The 20,260-nt window shown below is 38.2% G+C and overlaps 1 protein-coding gene across 2 annotated transcripts; it reads left to right on the forward strand.

Annotated features, from left to right (window-relative positions):
* The first annotated feature begins 17,717 nt into the window (after positions 1-17,717).
* LOC121992179 (probable serine/threonine-protein kinase PBL21) lies at positions 17,718-20,097 on the forward strand. Of its 2 annotated transcripts, none has more exons than XM_042546376.1 (7): positions 17,718-17,966; positions 18,049-18,327; positions 18,420-18,583; positions 18,665-18,854; positions 18,956-19,347; positions 19,454-19,748; positions 19,815-20,097. In XM_042546376.1, exons 2-7 carry the CDS (start codon positions 18,222-18,224, stop codon positions 19,835-19,837), a joined length of 1,170 nt encoding a protein of 389 aa, XP_042402310.1. In that variant the 5' UTR covers positions 17,718-17,966; positions 18,049-18,221; the 3' UTR covers positions 19,838-20,097. The 2 variants fall into 2 exon arrangements, with proteins under 2 accessions (XP_042402310.1, XP_042402309.1); XM_042546375.1 differs by having other exon boundaries at positions 17,718-17,884.
* The last annotated feature ends 163 nt before the right edge of the window (positions 20,098-20,260 follow it).

Here is a 20,260-nt window from a genome sequence, read left to right on the forward strand (position 1 = left end):
AGTTTAAAAGCTTAGAAATGCCTCACATGATACGTTATGAATTAGGAAATGTTATTTACTGATGCTATGCATGGTTGTACTTTTTTTTTTATGATGTGTTATGTGCCCAAGGATGCATGTTTTATGATATGATAGATGACATGTTCATTATGTATGCTTATGATCCATGCATGTGCTGTGTGCCCAAATATGCCTGTTTTAAAGATATGATAGATGACATGCTCATTATGTATGCTTATGATCCATGCATGTGTTGTGTGCCCAAATATGCATGCTTTATGATATGGCAAATGGCATGCTCATTATGTATATTTATGATCCATGCATGTGCTGTGTGCCCAAATATGCATGCTTTACTCCTCATGATATGATAAGATAAGATGTGTTATGTTATGATATAAACCATGATATGATATTTTACTTTGTATGGCTTGTACCAAGAGAGGGCTCCATAAGCGCCCCTAGGCCGACGGACTATGAACGGGTCTAGTAAAGGGATGGGCTCCTTAGTACGCCCCTAGGTCGACGGACTATGAACGGACCTAGATCTCTAGTAGGTTCGGGGCTAGCTACCCTATCCTAGAGATTGCGCGCATTCATGTATGTATGTGGTACAAGCCGGGCCCTCATGATGATATTATGTTCAAGTACTATATGCTATGTTTTAAAACATCTTGCATATGACATGACATATGTTTTAAAAGACATCTTGCATGATACAATTTATGATTTATAGGACATGATGATTTATGATATGATATAGCATGATTTTGTTTATGAGCTGATATGATATGATTTACGATATTACATGTTATGCTCTTATGATATTTGGATTTATGATATGATATAGCATGATGTTATTTATGAGCTGATATGATATGATTTACGATATGACATGTTATGCTCTTATAATATTTGGATTTATGATATGATATAGCATGATATTATTTATGAGCTGATATGATATGATTTACAAGATGACATGCTATGCTCTTATGATATTTGGATTTATGATATGATATAGCATGATGTTATTTATGAGCTGATATGATATGATTTACAAGATGACATGCTATGCTCTTATGATATTTTGATTTATGATATGATGTAGCATGATGTTCTTTATGATTTATGATATGACATGCTATGCCCTTATGATGTTAGATGATCATATTTTTTTTATGGTTGTATGCTTATGTGTTTATACATTGATATATGGATTTTGTGAGTAGGAAAGAATCTTACTAAGCCTGTGTGCTTATAGCTTACTTTCCTTGTACCACAGATAAGGGCAAAGAATGGATGACCTGAGGGAGCTGCAGGAGAGGCAAGGAGATGTGTGTGGTGGTGGCTCGGCTAAGGCAAATGAAGACTTGCTTAAGTTATTTAGTTATGTTAACATGGACTAGTGTGTTATGTTATTGTCCGTATGACTTCAAGATATTCTTAAGTGTTTTATTTTCGAAAGAAATTTTAATATGCATATATGCTTCCGCAAATAGAAATGGTTAAGTACGTAACCCCGCACCCTACTAGCAGGAGGGGCGGGCGTTACAAGTTCCTAATTCATAACACATCATGTGAGGCATATCTAAGTTTATAAACTCATAATGGCCGAACCACTCATAAGGAGAAAATCAAGCTATAGGCAACATGCAAGTGTGAACACCTAGCTAAATTCATATCATATTATCAAGAGGTACATGAGCATGCTAGGTTAACTTTTTAGCTTCTCTAAACCCTAATTTGGTTCTTGGCCGAAACATACATGAAGGGAAAGCTAACTTTAAACCAACTTATAAGCATGAGCACCTAACCACTTTCATATCACATTATCAAGAGATACATGAGTATGCTAGATTAACTTTTTAGCTTCTCTAAGCCTTAGTTTTGTTCTTGGCCGAAACATACATGAAGGGAAAGCTAACTTTTAAACAACATATAAGCAAGAACACCTAACTACATTCATATCACATTATCAAGAGATACATGAGTATATGTCATTTGCCATATCATAAAGCATACATATTTGGGCACACAACGCATGCATATATCATAAGCATACATAATGAACATGTCATTTATCATATCATAAAACATGCATATTTGGGCACACAGCACATGCATGGATCATAAGCATACATAATGAACATGTCATCTATCATATCATAAAACATGCATATTTGGGCACACAGCACATGCATGGATCATAAGCATACATAATGAACATGTCATCTATCATATCATAAAACATGCATCCTTGGGCACATAGCACATCATAAAAAAAATACAATCATGCATGGCATCAGTAAATAACATTTCCTAATTCATAACGCATCATGTGAGACATATCTAAGCTTTTAAACTCATAATGGCCGAACCACTCATAAGGAGAAAATCAAGCTATAGGCAACATGCAAGTGTGAACACCTAGCTAAATTCATATCATATTATCAAGAGGCTCTAAACCCTAATTTGGTTCTTGGCCGAAACATACATGAAGAGAAAGCTAACTTTAAACCAACATATAAGCATGAGCATCTAACCACATTCATATCACATTATCAAGAGATACATGAGCATGCTAGGTTAATTTTTTAGCTTCTCTAAGCCTTAGTTTTGTTCTTGGCCGAAACATACATGAAGGGAAAGCTAACTTTTAAACAACATATAAGCATGAACACCTAACTACATTCATATCACATTATCAAAAGATACATGAGCATGGTAGGTTAACTTTTTAGCTTCTTTGAGCCTTAGTTTTGTTCTTGGCTGAAACACACATGAAGGGAAAACTAGGTTTTAAATCAACATATAAGTATAATCACCTAGCTAATTTTATATCATATTATTAAGAGATACATGAGCATGTTAGGTTAACTTTTTAGCTTCTCTAAGCCCTAGTTTTGTTCTTGGCTGAAACATACATGAAGGAAAAAATCTAACTTTAAGCAACATTCAAGCATAAGAAAAACCAACCCAATCCCTTAACATAGCATACATATCATAAGGATGTAGTAAACATGGTTAGTTTAGGTCTTAAGCTTTACTAGGTCCTTCATCTATACTTGGTCGAAAGTTCATGTTTAAAAATCTTGGTTTTAAGTCAACATACAACATGAGAACATTAACTAGCTTCTTATACTAGGGTACTTATCATAAGAACATAATGAACATGCTTTATTTAGATCTTGATCTACCCAAATCTTTCTTTTTATTTTATACTTGGCCGAAAGTTCCCACTTGTGACCCTAGGTTTTAAGCATTCTACTCCTATGTAAAAACAAGAGCAACTTGTACCATAGGTGAGGGGATACTTACATCCATTTGCTTGTGGTTTTCCTTAAAAAAAGGTACTCTAGGTGAAGAGGAAGAAGAGAGCTTCTTCTTCTAGCACTCCCTTTGATTTCTCTTGCTTGGAAGGGGTAGACCTTGAAGGCTCCTTCTTGTAAATTAGTTTTCTTGGAAAGGAAGCTTAGCTTAGCTTTTGGAAATGAGGAGGGAGAGAGCTTTTGGTTTCGGTGGAGAATGAAGAAGGAGAGGGAAAGGAGGAAGAAGAAGAAAGGATTAATCACTTGTCTTTTCTTCTTTCCATCCTATTTATTTCCTATGTAATGAACATACCTTCATTCATCCCCCTTAGCCCTCCTATTTTCTTCACTCTTTTAATTCCACGAAAATAGAGAGAAGGAGGGAAGCAAGCAACTTGTCTTTTGCTTGCTTCTTCTCTTAACCAAGAGGAAGAGAAAGTAAGCTACTTGGTTTTCTCTTGTTCCTTTACTTAACCATCCTCTCACCTTTAACTAATATTTCTATTCTTTCCTATTTACATATCATTCATTACTCTAGTGGTTCTATGCACCAATTTAACTCTATCAATTGTGGGAGGTTCAAGGTTCAATCCTTGACCTCACCTCTTTTTATTTTGGTTTCTATTTTTCTCTTTCTTTCTTTTATTCTTCCATTTTAAAGAAAAATACTCCTAGTTATAGCTTAGCATTTCGTGGGTGTTACAGTACCACATACCTCATAGAAAGTTCGTCCTCGAACTTAAAATAGCTCCGGATACTTTCGTTTCATATTGTCTTCTCGTTCCCAAGTGGCTTCTTCGAACCGTTGATTTTGCCACAGGACCTTTACTAAGGGTACTTCTTTGTTCCTCAGTCTTTTGACATCCCGATCTAATATTTGAATCGGTCGGCTCTCATAGATTAGATCCTCCTGCACTTGTACTGTTCGTGGTTCGATTACTTGGTCCGTGCTCGGAATACATTTCTTGAGCATTGAAACGTGGAACACGTTGTGGATGGCTGACATCTCCTGAGGTAACTCTATTTCATAAGCGACATTGCCAATTCTTTTCAGAATTTGATATGGTCCCACATAGCGCGGGCTTAACTTTCCCTTTTTACCAAACCTCATTACTCCTTTCATAGGCGCTACTTTGAGGAATACTGAGTCTCCGATACTGAATTCCAATGGTCTTCGTCGCTTATCCGCGTAATTTTTCTGTCGACTCTGCGTAGTTTCTATTCTTTGGTGGATGTTCTGTATAGCACGGGTGGTGTTATCGATGAATTCTGTTTGGAATCCCATCTCTTTCTTTTCACCGCCTTCGTACAAACATATAGGAGATCTACATTTTCTCCCGTACAGAGCCTCGTAGGGCGCCATTCCAATAGTAGCTTGGTGACTATTATTGTAGACGAATTTCGCTAAGCATAAATATCGGCACCAGCTCCCTTTGAAGTCTAAGGCGCAAGCTCGTAACATGTCTTCTAGTACTTGGTTCACCCTTTCTGTTTGTCCGTCGGTCTGAGGGTGGAAGGCAGTACTGAACAATAACTTTGTATCTAAAGCCTTCTGAACACATTCCCAAAAATGTGAAATAAATCGACCATCTCTGTCAGAAATGATGGTCTTAGGAATCCCATGTAATCTAACAATTTCCTTGACGTATAACTGAGCCAGTTGCTCAATTTAATAAGTCATCCTGATTGCTAAAAAGTGGGCGAATTTGGTTAATCTATCCACGATTACCCATATAACGTCATAGCCATTTGTTGTCTTAGGTAGTCCTGAAATAAAGTCCATAGAGATATCTTCCCATTTCCATTCTGGAATTTGGACATACTGCAGTAATCCTCCAGACCTCTGGTGTTCTGCTTTGACCCTCTGACAGGTCAGGCAGGTACTGATGTACTGAGCCACATCTCTTTTCATACCGGACCACCAGAATTTCTTTCTCAAATCTTGGTACATTTTGGTAGATCCCGGATGCATTGCATAGGGTGTTGCGTGGGCTTCTTCTAGTATCTTCTTCCGCAACTCTGGGTCATCGGAAACACATAATCGATCCTTGAGGTATAATATTTCACTGTCAGCGATACGGAATTCGTCATTCTTTCCCTCTAACACTTCTTGCTTAATCCGCTGGATACTCAAGTCACGAGTCTGCTTTTCTAATACATCATCGAACAATGTCGGTGCTATAGTCAGGGTAGAGAGTTGTCCGGTCACATCTTCAGCCCCATAGCACTGATTTTCCCTGGGTTCCCCTATGAACTCGAATATTGGCTCCGCTTCAGGTCAGAAGACCACTTTTCTTTGACGACACTCGATGGAAGCACCGTACTTGCTCAGAAAATTCATGCCCAATATATTGTCATAATCTTGCATGTCAAGCACTATCAGATCACAGTAGAGTTCTCTGTCTGCGATTCTGATGGGTGCGATTCGCAGCATATGAGTAGATGGCATTACTTCTCCCGACGGTAGGGTTGTCAAGAATTTGTCATTTAAAGCTTGTGGTGATATCTCTAACTTCTCCATGAAGGGTGTAGAGACAAACGAATGTGTTGCCCCAGTATCAAATAACACATTAGCATTTTGACTGAAAATAGGTAGCTGACCTGTGACAATTGTAGAGGCACTCGTCACATCATCTTTGGTGAGAGAGAAAACCCTAGCGTTCGTCGTAGTCGGCGGGGCTTCCAATCTCCCTTAGCTAATCGGAGTCCCTTCAATGGTAGCTTGCATATAGTCTAGCTGTGAGGGAGCACTTCTGTTCTGGTCATTCTGCTGGAACGGTGTCTGGGACTGGGTAGGGCAGTCTTTGGCCAGGTGTCCCTCCCGTCCACAACTGTAACATTTTCTCGTACCCTTGCGACATACTCCGGAATGCTGCTTTCCACAAATGGTACACTGAGGGTACTTAGGTTGCTTATTTGCTGGTCCTCCTTTGGTGTTGTCCCATTATTTCCTTTTTCTATTAGAGTTTTCTTTCCAGCTGGGTTTGGTACTCTGAGATTTCTGCCCTTGCGTCTGTGCCTGATTCTTATTCTCGTTCATCGCCTTCTGATAATGCTCGGTGATCAGGGCACTGCTGACCAGTTCTTCTGTAGTCTGCGGTCTATTAATTCCGCCGGCCACATTCAGTGCTATCTCGGGTCGGAGCATCTTCAGCATCAGTCTAACCCTTTCTCTTTCCGTGCTAACTAACTCTGGGCAGAGGCGTGCAAGACGATTGAAGCGCTTTACTGCTTCGTTTACTGATAAGTCACCTTGCCGGAACTCGGTGAAGTCGTCGTAATGTTGGTTCGTCACTTGCATATGGAAGAATTCTTCGAAGAACTCTGTCTCGAAGTCCGTCCAGTTCATCAGATTAATTTGTCTCTTAGCCTTAACTCTTTCCCACCACATTCTTGCGTCTCCGAAAAAATAGAATGACACACATTTGATCTTTCCCGATATAGGCCAATCCAGCAATTCCACAATGCTTTCTATTGTCTTGAACCAGGCTTGAGCGTGTCATGGCTCACAAGTACCCGAGAAGTTCTCCGGCTTCAGCCTTAGCCACTGTATCAAGTAAGTCTCCTGTCGGACCACTGGGGCTGGGGCTACCGGTGGTACTGGTGCAACTAGTGGTATGACGGGCGCTGCATTCTGATTTGCTGGTGGGGTGACAGGGTTTCCTTGCTGATTCATCAGAGCAGTGATTACTTGTTGTTGTTCCGTGATCTGACGCTGGAGATCGGTGACTACCTGGGTCAGATCTGGTGGAGTCACTGTCTCATCAGCCCGGTTACCTCATCTTCTAGCCATATCTATTTTCATAAATAACAATGAGGCTAGCATAAGTCTAGAGTCATCCCTACTTATATTCGTACACATTAAACATTGCTTATCATACATGAAGAAAATCCATATCAGTCATACCTAGGTTCATGGATACTAAAACATTTTCTATCATACATAGAGTAAGTACAGAAAGTCTTACTTGGAGCGGCAGGATGGAGGCTTGATGTGTGTGTAGCGGAAAGGCTAAACTTGGCTCTGATACCAACTTGTAAAATTGCAGAAGACACCAAATGGCTATGTTCCAGCTGGATCATAAATCTTACTATTTCTCTATCGGGGGCTAACCTTGGTATGTAACTATCCGAAAGTATTTCCAGATGAATTACCAGGGTTAGCCCCCGACAGAGAAATAGAATTCGAGATCGAATTGATTCCCGGTACTAAGCCGATCTCTAAAGCACCTTATCGGATGGCGCCTGCTGAGTTAAAGGAACTTCAGGGACAGCTACTAGAGTTGTTGGACAAGGGATTTATTCGCCCAAGTCACTCTCCATGGGGAGCTCCGGTACTGTTCGTGAAAAAGAAGGATGGGTCTATGCGAATGTGTATAGACTACCGAGCGTTGAATAATGTGACAATCAAGAACAGGTACCCCCTTCCGCGGATCGATGACATGTTCGACCAATTGAGGGGTGCAACCGTCTTTTCTAAGATTGACCTGAGGTCCGGCTATCATCAAGTGAAAGTGAAACAGGATGATATACCGAAGACGGCATTTTGAACAAGATACGGACACTACGAGTTCATAGTCATGCCCTTCGGAGTGACAAATGCTCCTGCTATATTTATGGATCTGATGAATCGGGTGTTTACGGCATACCTCGATAAATTTGTGATTGTTTTCATTGACGATATTCTCATCTATTCGAGGACCCAAGAAGAACATGTTGAACACCTGAATACGGTACTACAGATTCTTCAAGAGAAACAACTATATGCAAAGTTTTCTAAATACGAGTTTTGGCTTGATCGAGTATCATTCTTGGGTCATGTCATCTCCAAGGACGGAGTAATGGTAGATCCAAACAAGATCGAAGCTGTAAGTAACTGGAATAGGCTAAAGAATGTCAGTGAAATCAGAAGTTTTCTCGAGCTGGCAGGTTACTACAGAAAGTTTGTAGAGGACTTCTCTAAAATTGCAGCCCCTATGACAGCCCTCACCAAGAAGAACAAAAAGTATGAATGGACGGATGACTGCGAGAAAAGTTTCACGGAATTAAAAAGGAGACTGACCAGTGCTCTAATCCTTACTCTTCCGGAAGGTAACAAAAGTTTCGATATGTACAGCGACGCTTCTAAATTAGGATTGGGAGCGGTACTCATGCAAGATGGCAAGGTCATTGCCTACGCCTCTAGACAACTCAAAGAGCATGAAAAGAATTACCCCACTCATGATCTAGAACTAGCAGCCGTGGTGTTTGCTCTCAAAACCTGGAGACACTATTTGTATGGTGTTCAGTGTAAGATTTATACCGACCACCAGAGTCTGAAATATTTCTTCACTCAAAAGGATCTGAACATGAGACAATGTAGATGGCTCGAGCTAGTCAAGGACTATGACTGCGAGATCTTTTATCATCCAGGAAAGGCGAACAAAGTGGCCGATGCACTTAACAGAAAGTCCAGTGCCACCTGACGTAGCTATTTTAAGTTTAAGGATGAACTTTCTATGAGATATGGGGTACTGTAACACCCACGAAATTCTAAGCTATACCTAGGAGTATTTTTCTTTAAAATAGAAGAATAAAAGAAAGAAAGAGAAAAATAGAAACCAAAACAAAAAGATGTAAGGTTAAGGATTGAACCTTGAACCTCCCACAAATGATAGAGTTAAATTGGTGCATAGAACCACTAGAGTAATGAATGATATGTAAATAGGAAAGAATAGAAATATTAGTTAAAGGTGAGAGGATGGTTAAGTAAAGGAACAAGAGAAAACCAAGTAGCTTACTTTCTCTTCCTCTTGGTTAAGAGAAGAAGCAAGCAAAAGACAAGTTGCTTGCTTCCCTCCTTCTCTCTATTTTCGTGGAATTAAAAGAGTGAAGAAAATAGGAGGGCTAAGGGGGTTGAATGAAGGTATGTTCATTACATAGGAAATAAATAGGATGGAGAGAAGAAAAGATAAGTTATTAATCCTTTCTTCTTCTTCCTCCTTTCCCTCTCCTTCTTCATTCTCCACTGAAACCAAAAGCTCTCCCCCTCCTCATTTCCAAAAGCTAAGCTAAGGTTCCTCTCCAAGAAAACTAATTTACAAGAAGGAGCCTTCAAGGTCTACCCCTTCCAAGCAAGAGAAATCAAAGAGAGTGCTAGAAGAAGAAGCTCTCTTCTTCCTCTTCACCTAGAGTACCTTTCTTTAAGAAAAACCACAAGCGAAAGGATGTAAGTATCCCCTCACCTGTGGTACAAGTTGCTCTTGTTTTTACATAGGAGTAGAATGCTTAAAACCTAGGGTCACAAGTGGGAACTTTCGGCCAAGTATAAAATAAAAAGAAATATTTGGGTAGATCAAGATCTAAATAAAGCATGTTCATTATGTTCTTATGATAAGTACCCTAGTAGAAGAAGCTAGTTAATGTTCTCATGTTGTATGTTGACTTAAAACCTAGATTTTTAAACATGAACTTTCGGCCAAGTATAGATGAAGGACCTAGGAAAGCTTAAGACCTAAACTAACCATGTTTACTACATCCTTATGATATGTATGCTATGTTAAGGGATTGGGTTGGTTTTTCTTATGCTTGAATGTTGCTTAAAGTTAGCTTTTTCCTTCATGTATGTTTCGGCCAAGAACAAAACTAGGGCTTAGAGAAGCTAAAAAGTTAACCTAACATACTCATGTATCTCTTAATAATATGATATGAAATTAGCTAGGTGATTATGCTTATATGTTGATTTAAAACCTAGGTTTCCCTTCATGTGTGTTTCGGCCAAGAACAAAACTAAGGCTTAAAGAAGCTAAAAAGTTAACCTAGCATGCTCATGTATCTCTTGATAATGTGATATGAATGTAGTTAGGTGTTTATGCTTATATGTTGTTTAAAAGTTAGCTTTCCCTTCATGTATGTTTCGGCCAAGAACAAAACTAAGGCTTAGAGAAGCTAAAAAGTTAACCTAGCATGCTCATGTATCTCTTGATAATGTGATATGAATGTGGTTAGGTGCTCATGCTTATATGTTGGTTTAAAGTTAGCTTTCCCTTCATGTATGTTTCGGCCAAGAACAAAACTAAGGCTTAGAGAAGCTAAAAAAGTTAACCTAGCATGCTCATGTATCTCTTGATAATGTGATATGAATGTGGTTAGGTGCTCATGCTTATATGTTGGTTTAAAGTTAGCTTTCCCTTCATGTATGTTTCGGCCAAGAACCAAATTAGGGTTTAGAGAAGCTAAAAAGTTAACCTAGCATGCTCATGTACCTCTTGATAATATGATATGAATTTAGCTAGGTGTTCACACTTGCATGTTGCCTATAGCTTGATTTTCTCCTTATGAGTGGTTCGGCCATTATGAGTTTAAAAGCTTAGATATGCCTCACATGATGCGTTATGAATTAGGAAATGTTATTTACTGATGCCATGCATGATTGTACTTTTTTTATGACGTGTTATGTGCCCAAGGATGCATGTTTTATGATATGATAGATGACATGTTCATTATGTATGCTTATGATCCATGCATGTGTTGTGTGCCCAAATATGCATGTTTTATGATATGATAGATGACATATTCATTATGTATGCTTATGATCCATGCATGTGCTATGTGCCCAAATATGCATGTTTTATGATATGATAAATGACATGTTCATTATGTATGCTTATGATCCATGCATGCGTTGTGTGCCCAAATATGCATGCTTTATGATATGGCAAATGACATGCTCATTATGTATGTTTATGATCCATGCATGTGCTGTGTGCCCAAATATGCATGCTTTACTCCTCATGATATGATAAGATAAGATGTGTTATGTTATGATATGAACCATGATATGATATTTTACTTTGTATGGCTTGTACCAAGGGTGGGCTCCATAAGCACCCCTAGGCCGACGGACTATGAACGGGTCTAGTAAAGGGATGGGCTCCTTAGTACGCCCCTAGGTCGACGGACTATGAACGGACCTAGATCCCTAGTAGGTTCGGGGCTAGCTACCCTATCCTAGAGATTGCGCGCATTCATGTATGTATGTGGTACAAGCTGGACCCTCATGATGATATTATGTTCAAGTACTATATGCTATGTTTTAAAACATCTTGCATATGACATGACATATATTTTAAAAGACTTCTTGCATGATACGATTTATTATTTATAGGACATGATGATTTATGATATGATATAGCATGATGTTGTTTATGAGCTGATATGATATGATTTACGATATGACATGCTATGCTCTTATGATATTTGGATTTATGATATGATATAGCATGATGTTATTTATGAGCTGATATGATATGATTTACGATATGACATGCTATGTTCTTATGATATTTGGATTTATGATATGATGTAGCATGATGTTATTTATGAGCTGATATGATATGATTTACAAGATGACATGCTATGCTCTTATGATATTTGGATTTATGATATGATATAGCATGATGTTATTTATGAGCTGATATGATATGATTTACAAGATGACATGCTATGCACTTATGATATTTTAATTTATGATATGATGTAGCATGATGTTCTTTATTATTTATGATATGACATGCTATGCCCTTATGATGTTAGATGATCATATTTTTTTATGGTTGTATGCTTATGTGTTTATACATTGATATATGGATTTTGTGAATAGGAAAGGATCTTACTAAGCCTGTGTGCTTATAGCTTACTTTCCTTGTACCACAGATAAGGGCAAAGAATGGATGACCTGAGGGAGCTGCAGGAGAGGCAAGGAGATGTGTGTGGTGGTGGCTCGGCTAAGGCAAATGAAGACCTGCTTAAGTTATTTGGTTATGTTAACATGGACTAGTGTGTTATGTTATTGTCCGTATGACTTCAAGATATTCTTAAGTGTTTTATTTTCGAAAGAAATTTTAATATGCATATATGCTTCCGCAATAGAAATGGTTAAGTACGTAACCCCGCACCCTACTAGCAGGAGGGGCGGGCGTTACAAGTTGGTATCATCTCACTTGGTTACCAGGATTCATAAACTCTAGTACTTAAGTCTGGAGGTCTAGAGTTCAAATCTTGGGGGAGGCAAAAATCCACTGGCCAGGGGTGAAAAGTCCTAGTGAGTAACGGCACGACCGACGGTCGACGGTCGACGACCCAAGGATCACCAAATGGCCCGCCAAATGGGTCAGGTCGTTACAATTTTGTCCTCTAGACCTATCAAGTACTTCATTCTTCACACTTGGTCCAAGTATTACAAAACACATGATCTAACTTTAATCTTTTGTTATGTATCAAAACTTGAGCTTGATTATTAGTGTTAACTGCACTGTCTGCACCAACACTCCGAAGATAATTCATTGTCTTGCATTTCATTGTTAGATAATTTATTTAAATAAAGATCGCTTTTTGTTACCTTTGAAGCGTATAGATTTGCTTGTGAATTTTTATCAACTTATCCCAAAGTTTTTTATCATTGTTGAAGATTCTGACTCGGTTCAATTCTTCACCCGTCAATCCACACTAGAGGGAAGCGTATAGATTTGCTTGTGAATTTTTATCAACTTATCCCAAAGTTTTTTATCATTGTTGAAGATTCTGACTCGGTTCAATTCTTCACCCGTCAATCCACACTAGAGGATGTATGTAGCTCAAGCGTTGATTTGAGCCTTATTCTTGATGTCGATAGTCCACCTTTCCACTTCTAGCAGTTCTCTAACTTTGTTGACTAGCATGATGAATCCTTTCTTGATGATGATCCATATAGCAATGTCTATCTTCAACAATTGCTACATCTGTCCTTTCCAAAATTGAAAATTTTTGTCGTCGAAGAGCAATAGGTGAGAAGTGTTGTATCCTTCCATTTGATTCTTGTAAAGAAGAATTTAAAAAGAAATCCAAGACTTTTTACGGTCTTGGATAAGTAGTACAACAGGAAAAAAAAGAATATTCCAAAAAGAAAGAGAAAGACAATTTTAGAAATTTTTATAAAGAAAGAAAAGAGATTTTAAAAGTTTATTTTACAAAAAAAAAAAAAAGTTTTTCAAAAACTCATAAAAAGTTGTTAAACCTTGTACAAGAAAGAAATGAGGTGGATAGAACTCTACTATAATTTGTAATAAATGTAAGTAATAAAATTTATATAGACGATAAGTAGTAGAAAATTAAGCGTGAGTTGTCGGAGAGCTTCTCGGTGTCGTAGTATAAGTACTTGCATGATTCGAGCAACAAAAAAAGAATAAGTCATAGAAAGAGTTGATCTTCAGCCTCAAATCTCAAGGCTCTTTTTATAAGTTTTTTATCCGGTTGACTAAACCTTTTTCGGTCGACTAAACCTTTTTCAGTCGACTAAACCTTTTTCGATCGACCAATCTCTAGAATCTGGTTAGCTTCGCATCTCGGTTCAAGATTTGCCCATATCATATCTTCCACGAAATCAACCTTTATCGGTCGACTAACTCCCTATTCGACTAACTGAACTACTGAATTTCCTTTTGTCGCTCGATCCGATCGTATCTGATCTTCGCTTACTATATGTATTCGATCGACTAAGTCTTATCATTTCCTTTGTTATTTGATCTTATCTACTTTTTTGTTATCAAATAGGATCGGTCGATTGATCATGCTTTTGGTCGACCAAACCACTATTTCCTTCTTTGATTGGATGCAAATATGATCTTATCTCATGGGATTGGTCGACTGTACCACTTTGTTTGATCGACCGAACCTTTCGATTACCCCAAACTTTTTTTTTTTTGCAAAACAAAGTTAGCACATCAAGAGTAATAACAAAAGTCTTGCAAAGCAAAATTAGAACAATATAATTATGTATGAATATGTCTGACAATTATGACTATTTGATCTCAACTTATAAACTTCCATTGATTTCTTTAGTCAGATCAATGCCTATGGTTGTCCTAACTGGGACACATTTTTACTATCTCCCAGAATGGAAGACCTCTCCATAACTTACCTTATTTAACTGCCAAATATCTAGTCTGACTAACTTGTTTGGGCTTCTACTTTTGCTCAGTATCTGATTGACCCACCAAGAGTTGTCTTACTTGATATCTCCAACTGACCCATCAAGTGCACTGCCAGATCAGCTCATCTGGTATTATGCCTGATGTCTGGTCCTTCTGATCCACTAAGACTCATTGTCTAGTGTTTAATCGTCTTAACCCATCAAATATTTCCGATGCCTAATGTTCTTCCTGACCCATTAGGACTTTTCATGTTACGTGGCTTGCATACTTAACTCACATATTAAATACATAATATCTAATTTTAAATCTTTTGTTTTGGATTATCGATGCTAACTGTAATAACAACCAAGACCAAGTTTGGTCTGCTCTCAAATTAGGTCCAATGTGATCCTGATATCTAGGAGACCAAGCCCAAATGTTCTAGCTGAAGATTTTTTTTCTCCTTGACACTACTAAAAACGCCTAAGAATAATAAAGAAAGATACATTTGGACTCCTTAGCACTTTAAAAACTCACAAAACTTAGAATAGATGTAATCGAAACTTTCTATATCGATCAATGAATTTTAATCGAAATTTATTGATATACTTAGACTATTTAAATTTTTGTAAATTTGTAAATACATGACAGAGTATAGTTTATAGAAAATAGATTTAATGTCAAATAATTATTCTAATTTTAGTAGTTAAATTAAAAAAAATAGAATTGTATAAATGAGAAAAATGAAGAGATTTATTTTCCACGAGTAAAGAAAGAGTAAGAGATGTTAAACTTGTGGCATGCATTTGAATCATCGAAACTATTTTATAATTTAAACGTTTTAAATGTAGCTTGGATGCATTAAAAAATAATATGTGAAAAATTAATATTGATGGGAGGGACAAAACTAAAATACTCATCCAAATCAATATGTACTTTGACATGATAAAAAAAATTCTCTTATCCTTAATAAATTTAAGGATTTGTTATAAATTAATCTTATGATTTATGTATTTTCACATAATTTACGGAGATATGATAAGAGCCATCTGAATGACATAATCATTTATTACTTACAGTAATTTAAGAATTTTTCCAATCGACATGCACCATTCTTAATAAATTGGGCAATTTATCAAGGACGCATCTAAAAATTTAAATTTATCAAAAGATATACATTACTTTAATATTTACCAAAAAATGTACTTTTTTAAGTGCATTTCCTATTTTACCCTCCTGACAATTTGATTTTTTTATCGTTTTTTTTTCACTATATTTCTCTCTCTTCTCTCTCCTCTTTTTTGATCGGCAGAACATACTAACATTAGTTAATTTTTTCATAACATTTTAATACATTTGAAGAAGCAAAAATAAACAATAAATAACATATTTGAACTCCTTGCAATTTTAGAAATCCACTGGAACTAAAATGAGTGTAATCAGAGCTCTCTAGGTCGATCAATGGGTTTTGATCAAAACCCACTGATGGACCTAGAGAACTCTGATTATACCCATTTCAGTTTCTATGGATTTCTGAAATTGCAAGGAGCTCAAACATGGTGTCCATTATTTATTTCGACTTTTCATAGCTGTTAACATGCAAAATCAAAGAATCGATAAAAAAACTCCACGTTGGGCTTGATATGAATTCTCAGGCCCAACGTGGACCTGATATGATTCCATATCAGACCCACGTTGGGCTTGATATGGACTCATATCAGGCCCAACGTGAGATTTTTTTTGCCGATTCTTTGATTTTGCATGTTAACAGCTTGAAAAGTCAAAATAAATAATGGACACTATATTTGAACTCCTTCCAACATCAGAAATCCATAGGAACTGAAATGGGTGCAATCGGATCTCTCTAGGTCTATCAGTGGATTTTGACCGAAACTCACTGATGGACCTAGGGAGTTTCGATTGAACCCATTTCAGTTCCTATGGATTTCTGATGTTACAAGGAGTTCAAATATGGTGTCCATTATTTATTTTGGCTTTTCATAGTTGTAACATATAAAATCAAAGAATAGGTAAAAAAACTCCACGTTGGACCTGATATGACCTCATATCAGGCCCAACTTCCATATCTGAATGATCAGTAAACTATTTCTATTGCTATTACAGGAATTACCACAGTACTCAATTCCAGAACATCAGTGCTTGCTGCTGCTAATCCTCCATCTGGACGGTATGATGATCTCAAAGTAAGTTAGTTGAACTTTTAAAATTTGGCAAGGGCTTAGTTATTTTAGTTAATTACTCGGTATAAAAAAATTTCAGTTGCTCAGATGATTTCTTTTTTTTTTCAGAGTACACATGATAATATTGATTTGCAGACAACCATTCTCTCTAGATTTGATCTTATCTTCATCGTGAAAGATGTCAGATTGTATGAGCAAGATAAGGTGCATATTAATTTAAGATTTGTGCTAGAATTATTTGTTGTTTTTCAGATTGACTTAACTTTAGGTATCATACAAAAAATTGCAAGTCATATTATCAAAGTGCACGCAAGTGGTGCTATAACCACTAAAAGTACTGATGTTGTAGAAGAGGAAAATTGGCTCAAGCGGTATTTATTTTTCTCATAATCAATCTTTTTATTATTTTTCATATACACAAAGCATGTATAAACTCTAAACTCAATCTGTAAAAGGTATATTGACTATTGCCCGGTCACATGTGAATCACGACGACTGAATTTTTGCAACATGGAAGTTGGGCCTGATATGAGTCCATATTAGGCCCAACGTTGAGTTTTTTGTCGATTCTTTGATTTTACATGTTAACATCTATGAAAAGTCGAAATAAATAATGGACATCATATTTGAACTCCTTATAACATCAGAAATTCATAGGAACTGAAATGGGTTCAATCGTAACTCTCTAGGTCCATTAGTGGGTTTTGACCGAAATACACTAATCGACCTAGAGAGCTCCAATTACACTCATTTTAGTTCCAGTGGATTTCTAAAATTGCAAGGAGCTCAAATATGTTATTGTTTATTTTTACTTCTTCAAATATATTAAAATTTCATGAAAAAATTAACTAATATTAATATTTCTGTCGAAAGAAGAGAGAAAAAAATAATAAAAAAAGTCAAATTATATAGGGATAAAATAAGAAATATATTTAAAAAATATATTCTTTAATAAATATCAAAATAATTTACATTTTTTTGATTAATTTAAATATCTAGATAGTAAATTATCGTAATAAATTACCATTTTAACTTACCATGCAAATTGTACTGGCACGAGACAGGCTGTTTTCCACCGATCTATTAAATGTTCAATAAAAGCAAAAAAACAAGGGCCCCACATGGAAGACCAAAATCTAATGCCATCCCTCACCAAGGTCTAGATTTTGACTCGCTACACTACATGTGACATTTTATTCTCCTCCTATTCAAAACATTGAACATAAAATATTCACCGATCGGTGTCTTCTACTTGATAAAATCTCACCTAATTAATCAACCGCAGCATGAAACCGATGGGAGTCTTATCTCATCACCATTCGGTCCGTGCTGCGTGTTCATCGGATGCAGCGAAAGATCATCAAGCTGCAGAGCATGACAGTTCCTTGCTTTTAGACGCAGAGCAGGACAGAAGTCTTGGCTTCTTCCAGGAGCAATCAAGCTGGTGACTTTATTGCGCTTTTGTTTTGTTTTGTTTTTGTTTTTGTTTTTTTTTCCTGATCGGAATCGGAGGGATGGATTCACGGGTGCAGAATGCGAAATGGATGATTCAGTTTATGGTTGTGGTTGTTTGGTAGCTAATGGTGGCGTAATTTGCGTTGCTTTCAGGTTTTCGAGGAATAAAAAAGCAATCTTTTGGTCGCTTGTTGCGACGATGAGGAAGCGAATCGCCTCGGCGGCTTCCTCAATGCTGAGCGGAGGGAGTCCGGAGCCGGCGATCTAGGCGGCGTGGACTTGGATTTTGCGGATCTGTGTTGTTGCTTTACCCGGTGCCGGGATAGATGAGCTGTTTTCCCTGTCTCAGCCCTCGCCGGAGAGAAGCGAGGTGCAGAATCGAAGACAGCGGTCGTTCCCGCCCCCGTTCGCGTTTCGCCGCCGATCCTCCTGGTGGCCGCCATCTCTAAACCCTAAAATCTCTTCTTTTGGTCGGCTCAATTCGATCTCTCTTCAAAACACGATTTTTTTTCCCTTTTCGCCAGAGAATGAGAAGCCGGCTCCATCCGACGGCGGCGAGAGGAACAAATCCGCGAGAAAATTCACCTTCAGAGATCTCGCCGCGGCCACTCACAACTTTAGGGAGTCCAATCTGATCGGAGAAGGCGGCTTCGGGAGAGTCTACAAAGGGCGACTCGATTCAGACCAGGCAAGTTGCTCACTCCTCCTCCCCTCCTCCTTGCTTCTGCCATCTTGCGGCTTCGTCTGAACACCGGAACTCGGAAACCAGATTGTGGCCATCAAGCAGCTTAAGCAGGATGGTTATCAGGGGAGCAACGAGTTCCTGGTGGAAGTCCTAATGCTCACTGTGCTGCGGCATCCCAATCTTGTGAACCTGATCGGCTACTGCGCCGAGGGAGATGAGAGGCTGCTAGTTTACGAGTACATGTGCAAAGGAACCTTGGAAGACCACCTATTTGGTAACTTCTCTGCTACTTGTTTAACACTTGTGGTGGAGCTGGAGGAATCCAAGGCCAACAATATTCTTTTAGTCATTTGTTAAATCTTTGGGTTTATGCAGATCTGACTCCTGGCAAGGCGCCGATCGATTGGAACACACGAATGAAGATTGCTCTCGGTGCTGCAAAGGGGCTCACGTACTTGCACGACGTTGCAAACCCTCCTGTAATTTACAGGGATATGAAGGCGGCAAACGTGTTGTTGGATGAAAACTTCAACCCCAAGCTGTCTGATTTTGGACTTGCTAAACTTGGGCCTGTCGGCGACAAAACGCATGTTTCGACGAGGGTGATGGGAACCCATGGTTACTGTGCTCCTGATTATGCCATGACTGGTAAGCTCACTGTGAAGTCTGACATTTATAGCTTCGGTGTGCTGCTGCTGGAGATGATCACTGGACGGCGAGCTTTCGATTGCTCGAAAACTCGCGCGGAGCAGAACTTAATAGCTTGGGTAAGAAAGAGCATTGGCCTTGGACACTTTGGCACGAGATTAGTAGATGAGGTTCATGACTTGGCTTCTTGTTTTTGAATTTTTGTCTGTTGTATTGGTGATTCAGTCACGGCCGTTCTTGAACGATCGAAGGAAGTTCGGGCGGTTGGCTGATCCATCTCTCGAAGGTTGCTATCCTCCACGGGCCTTCCATCAGTTGGTCGTGATAACCTCAATGTGTCTCCAAGAGCAAGCTCATGTTCGACCAATTATAGCTGATGTCGTCGTTGCCCTTGACCATGTGGCATCCCAGCCGTACGTCGGAGAGCCGGACTCCAACAAGGTCATGAACTTCTCCGCTCAGTCCTCGCCTATTGGGAAGATGGCTACTTCAGCATCTAAAGGATGCAAACTTAGAAAAGGTATTGATATCCCATAAATCTCCTCCTAAATGGCCTAGAGAAGAATTTGATGCAGGTGTTGATCAGATTGTGGATCGGAGTTCTCATAACTATGCATCACTGCTGTTTAAAGATCACACCGAAGATCTTGTAGCATCAAATCAGTTGAGGATACAGAATGTATGAGTGTTGTGTGGTAACCTGTGTATATGCTTAATTGTGAGTTCATTTTGAGAGGGTAGTGTAGGAGGTGAGTCGACACTTGTGAACATCATGGTCCGTCCTGTCTCCAGCTGAGTCTTTATGTGAATTAGTAATGTTGTGTTTGGAAGTACTTATAAATTGCACAGTAAAGTAAATTCATTGTAAACTAGAGTGAACAAAGATCAAAAGAATCATGAAGTAGTCAATCTCAAGTTTGGTGAAGATACGTGAAATTGATGCATGTCAAAGACAATTCTCTATGCTGACATAGCATACTAATCCTTTTACAATGTTAATGAGTTTATACAACGGTTAATTATAATAAAAAT

This window comes from Zingiber officinale, chromosome 6B (assembly GCF_018446385.1).
Source record: "Zingiber officinale cultivar Zhangliang chromosome 6B, Zo_v1.1, whole genome shotgun sequence".
Taxonomy (NCBI): domain Eukaryota; kingdom Viridiplantae; phylum Streptophyta; class Magnoliopsida; order Zingiberales; family Zingiberaceae; genus Zingiber; species Zingiber officinale.

What these genes read in the sequence shown, in the direction of transcription:
- LOC121992179 (XM_042546376.1), top strand. Translation starts at nt 18,222, where the DNA reads ATGAGCTGTTTTCCCTGTCTCAGCCCTCGCCGGAGAGAAGCGAGGTGC. An exon ending in GGCGACTCGATTCAGACCAG is followed by an intron (nt 18,584 to 18,664) that starts GCAAGTTGCTCA and finishes CTCGGAAACCAG; the next exon opens with ATTGTGGCCATCAAGCAGCT. An exon ending in CTTGGAAGACCACCTATTTG is followed by an intron (nt 18,855 to 18,955) that starts GTAACTTCTCTG and finishes GGGTTTATGCAG; the next exon opens with ATCTGACTCCTGGCAAGGCG.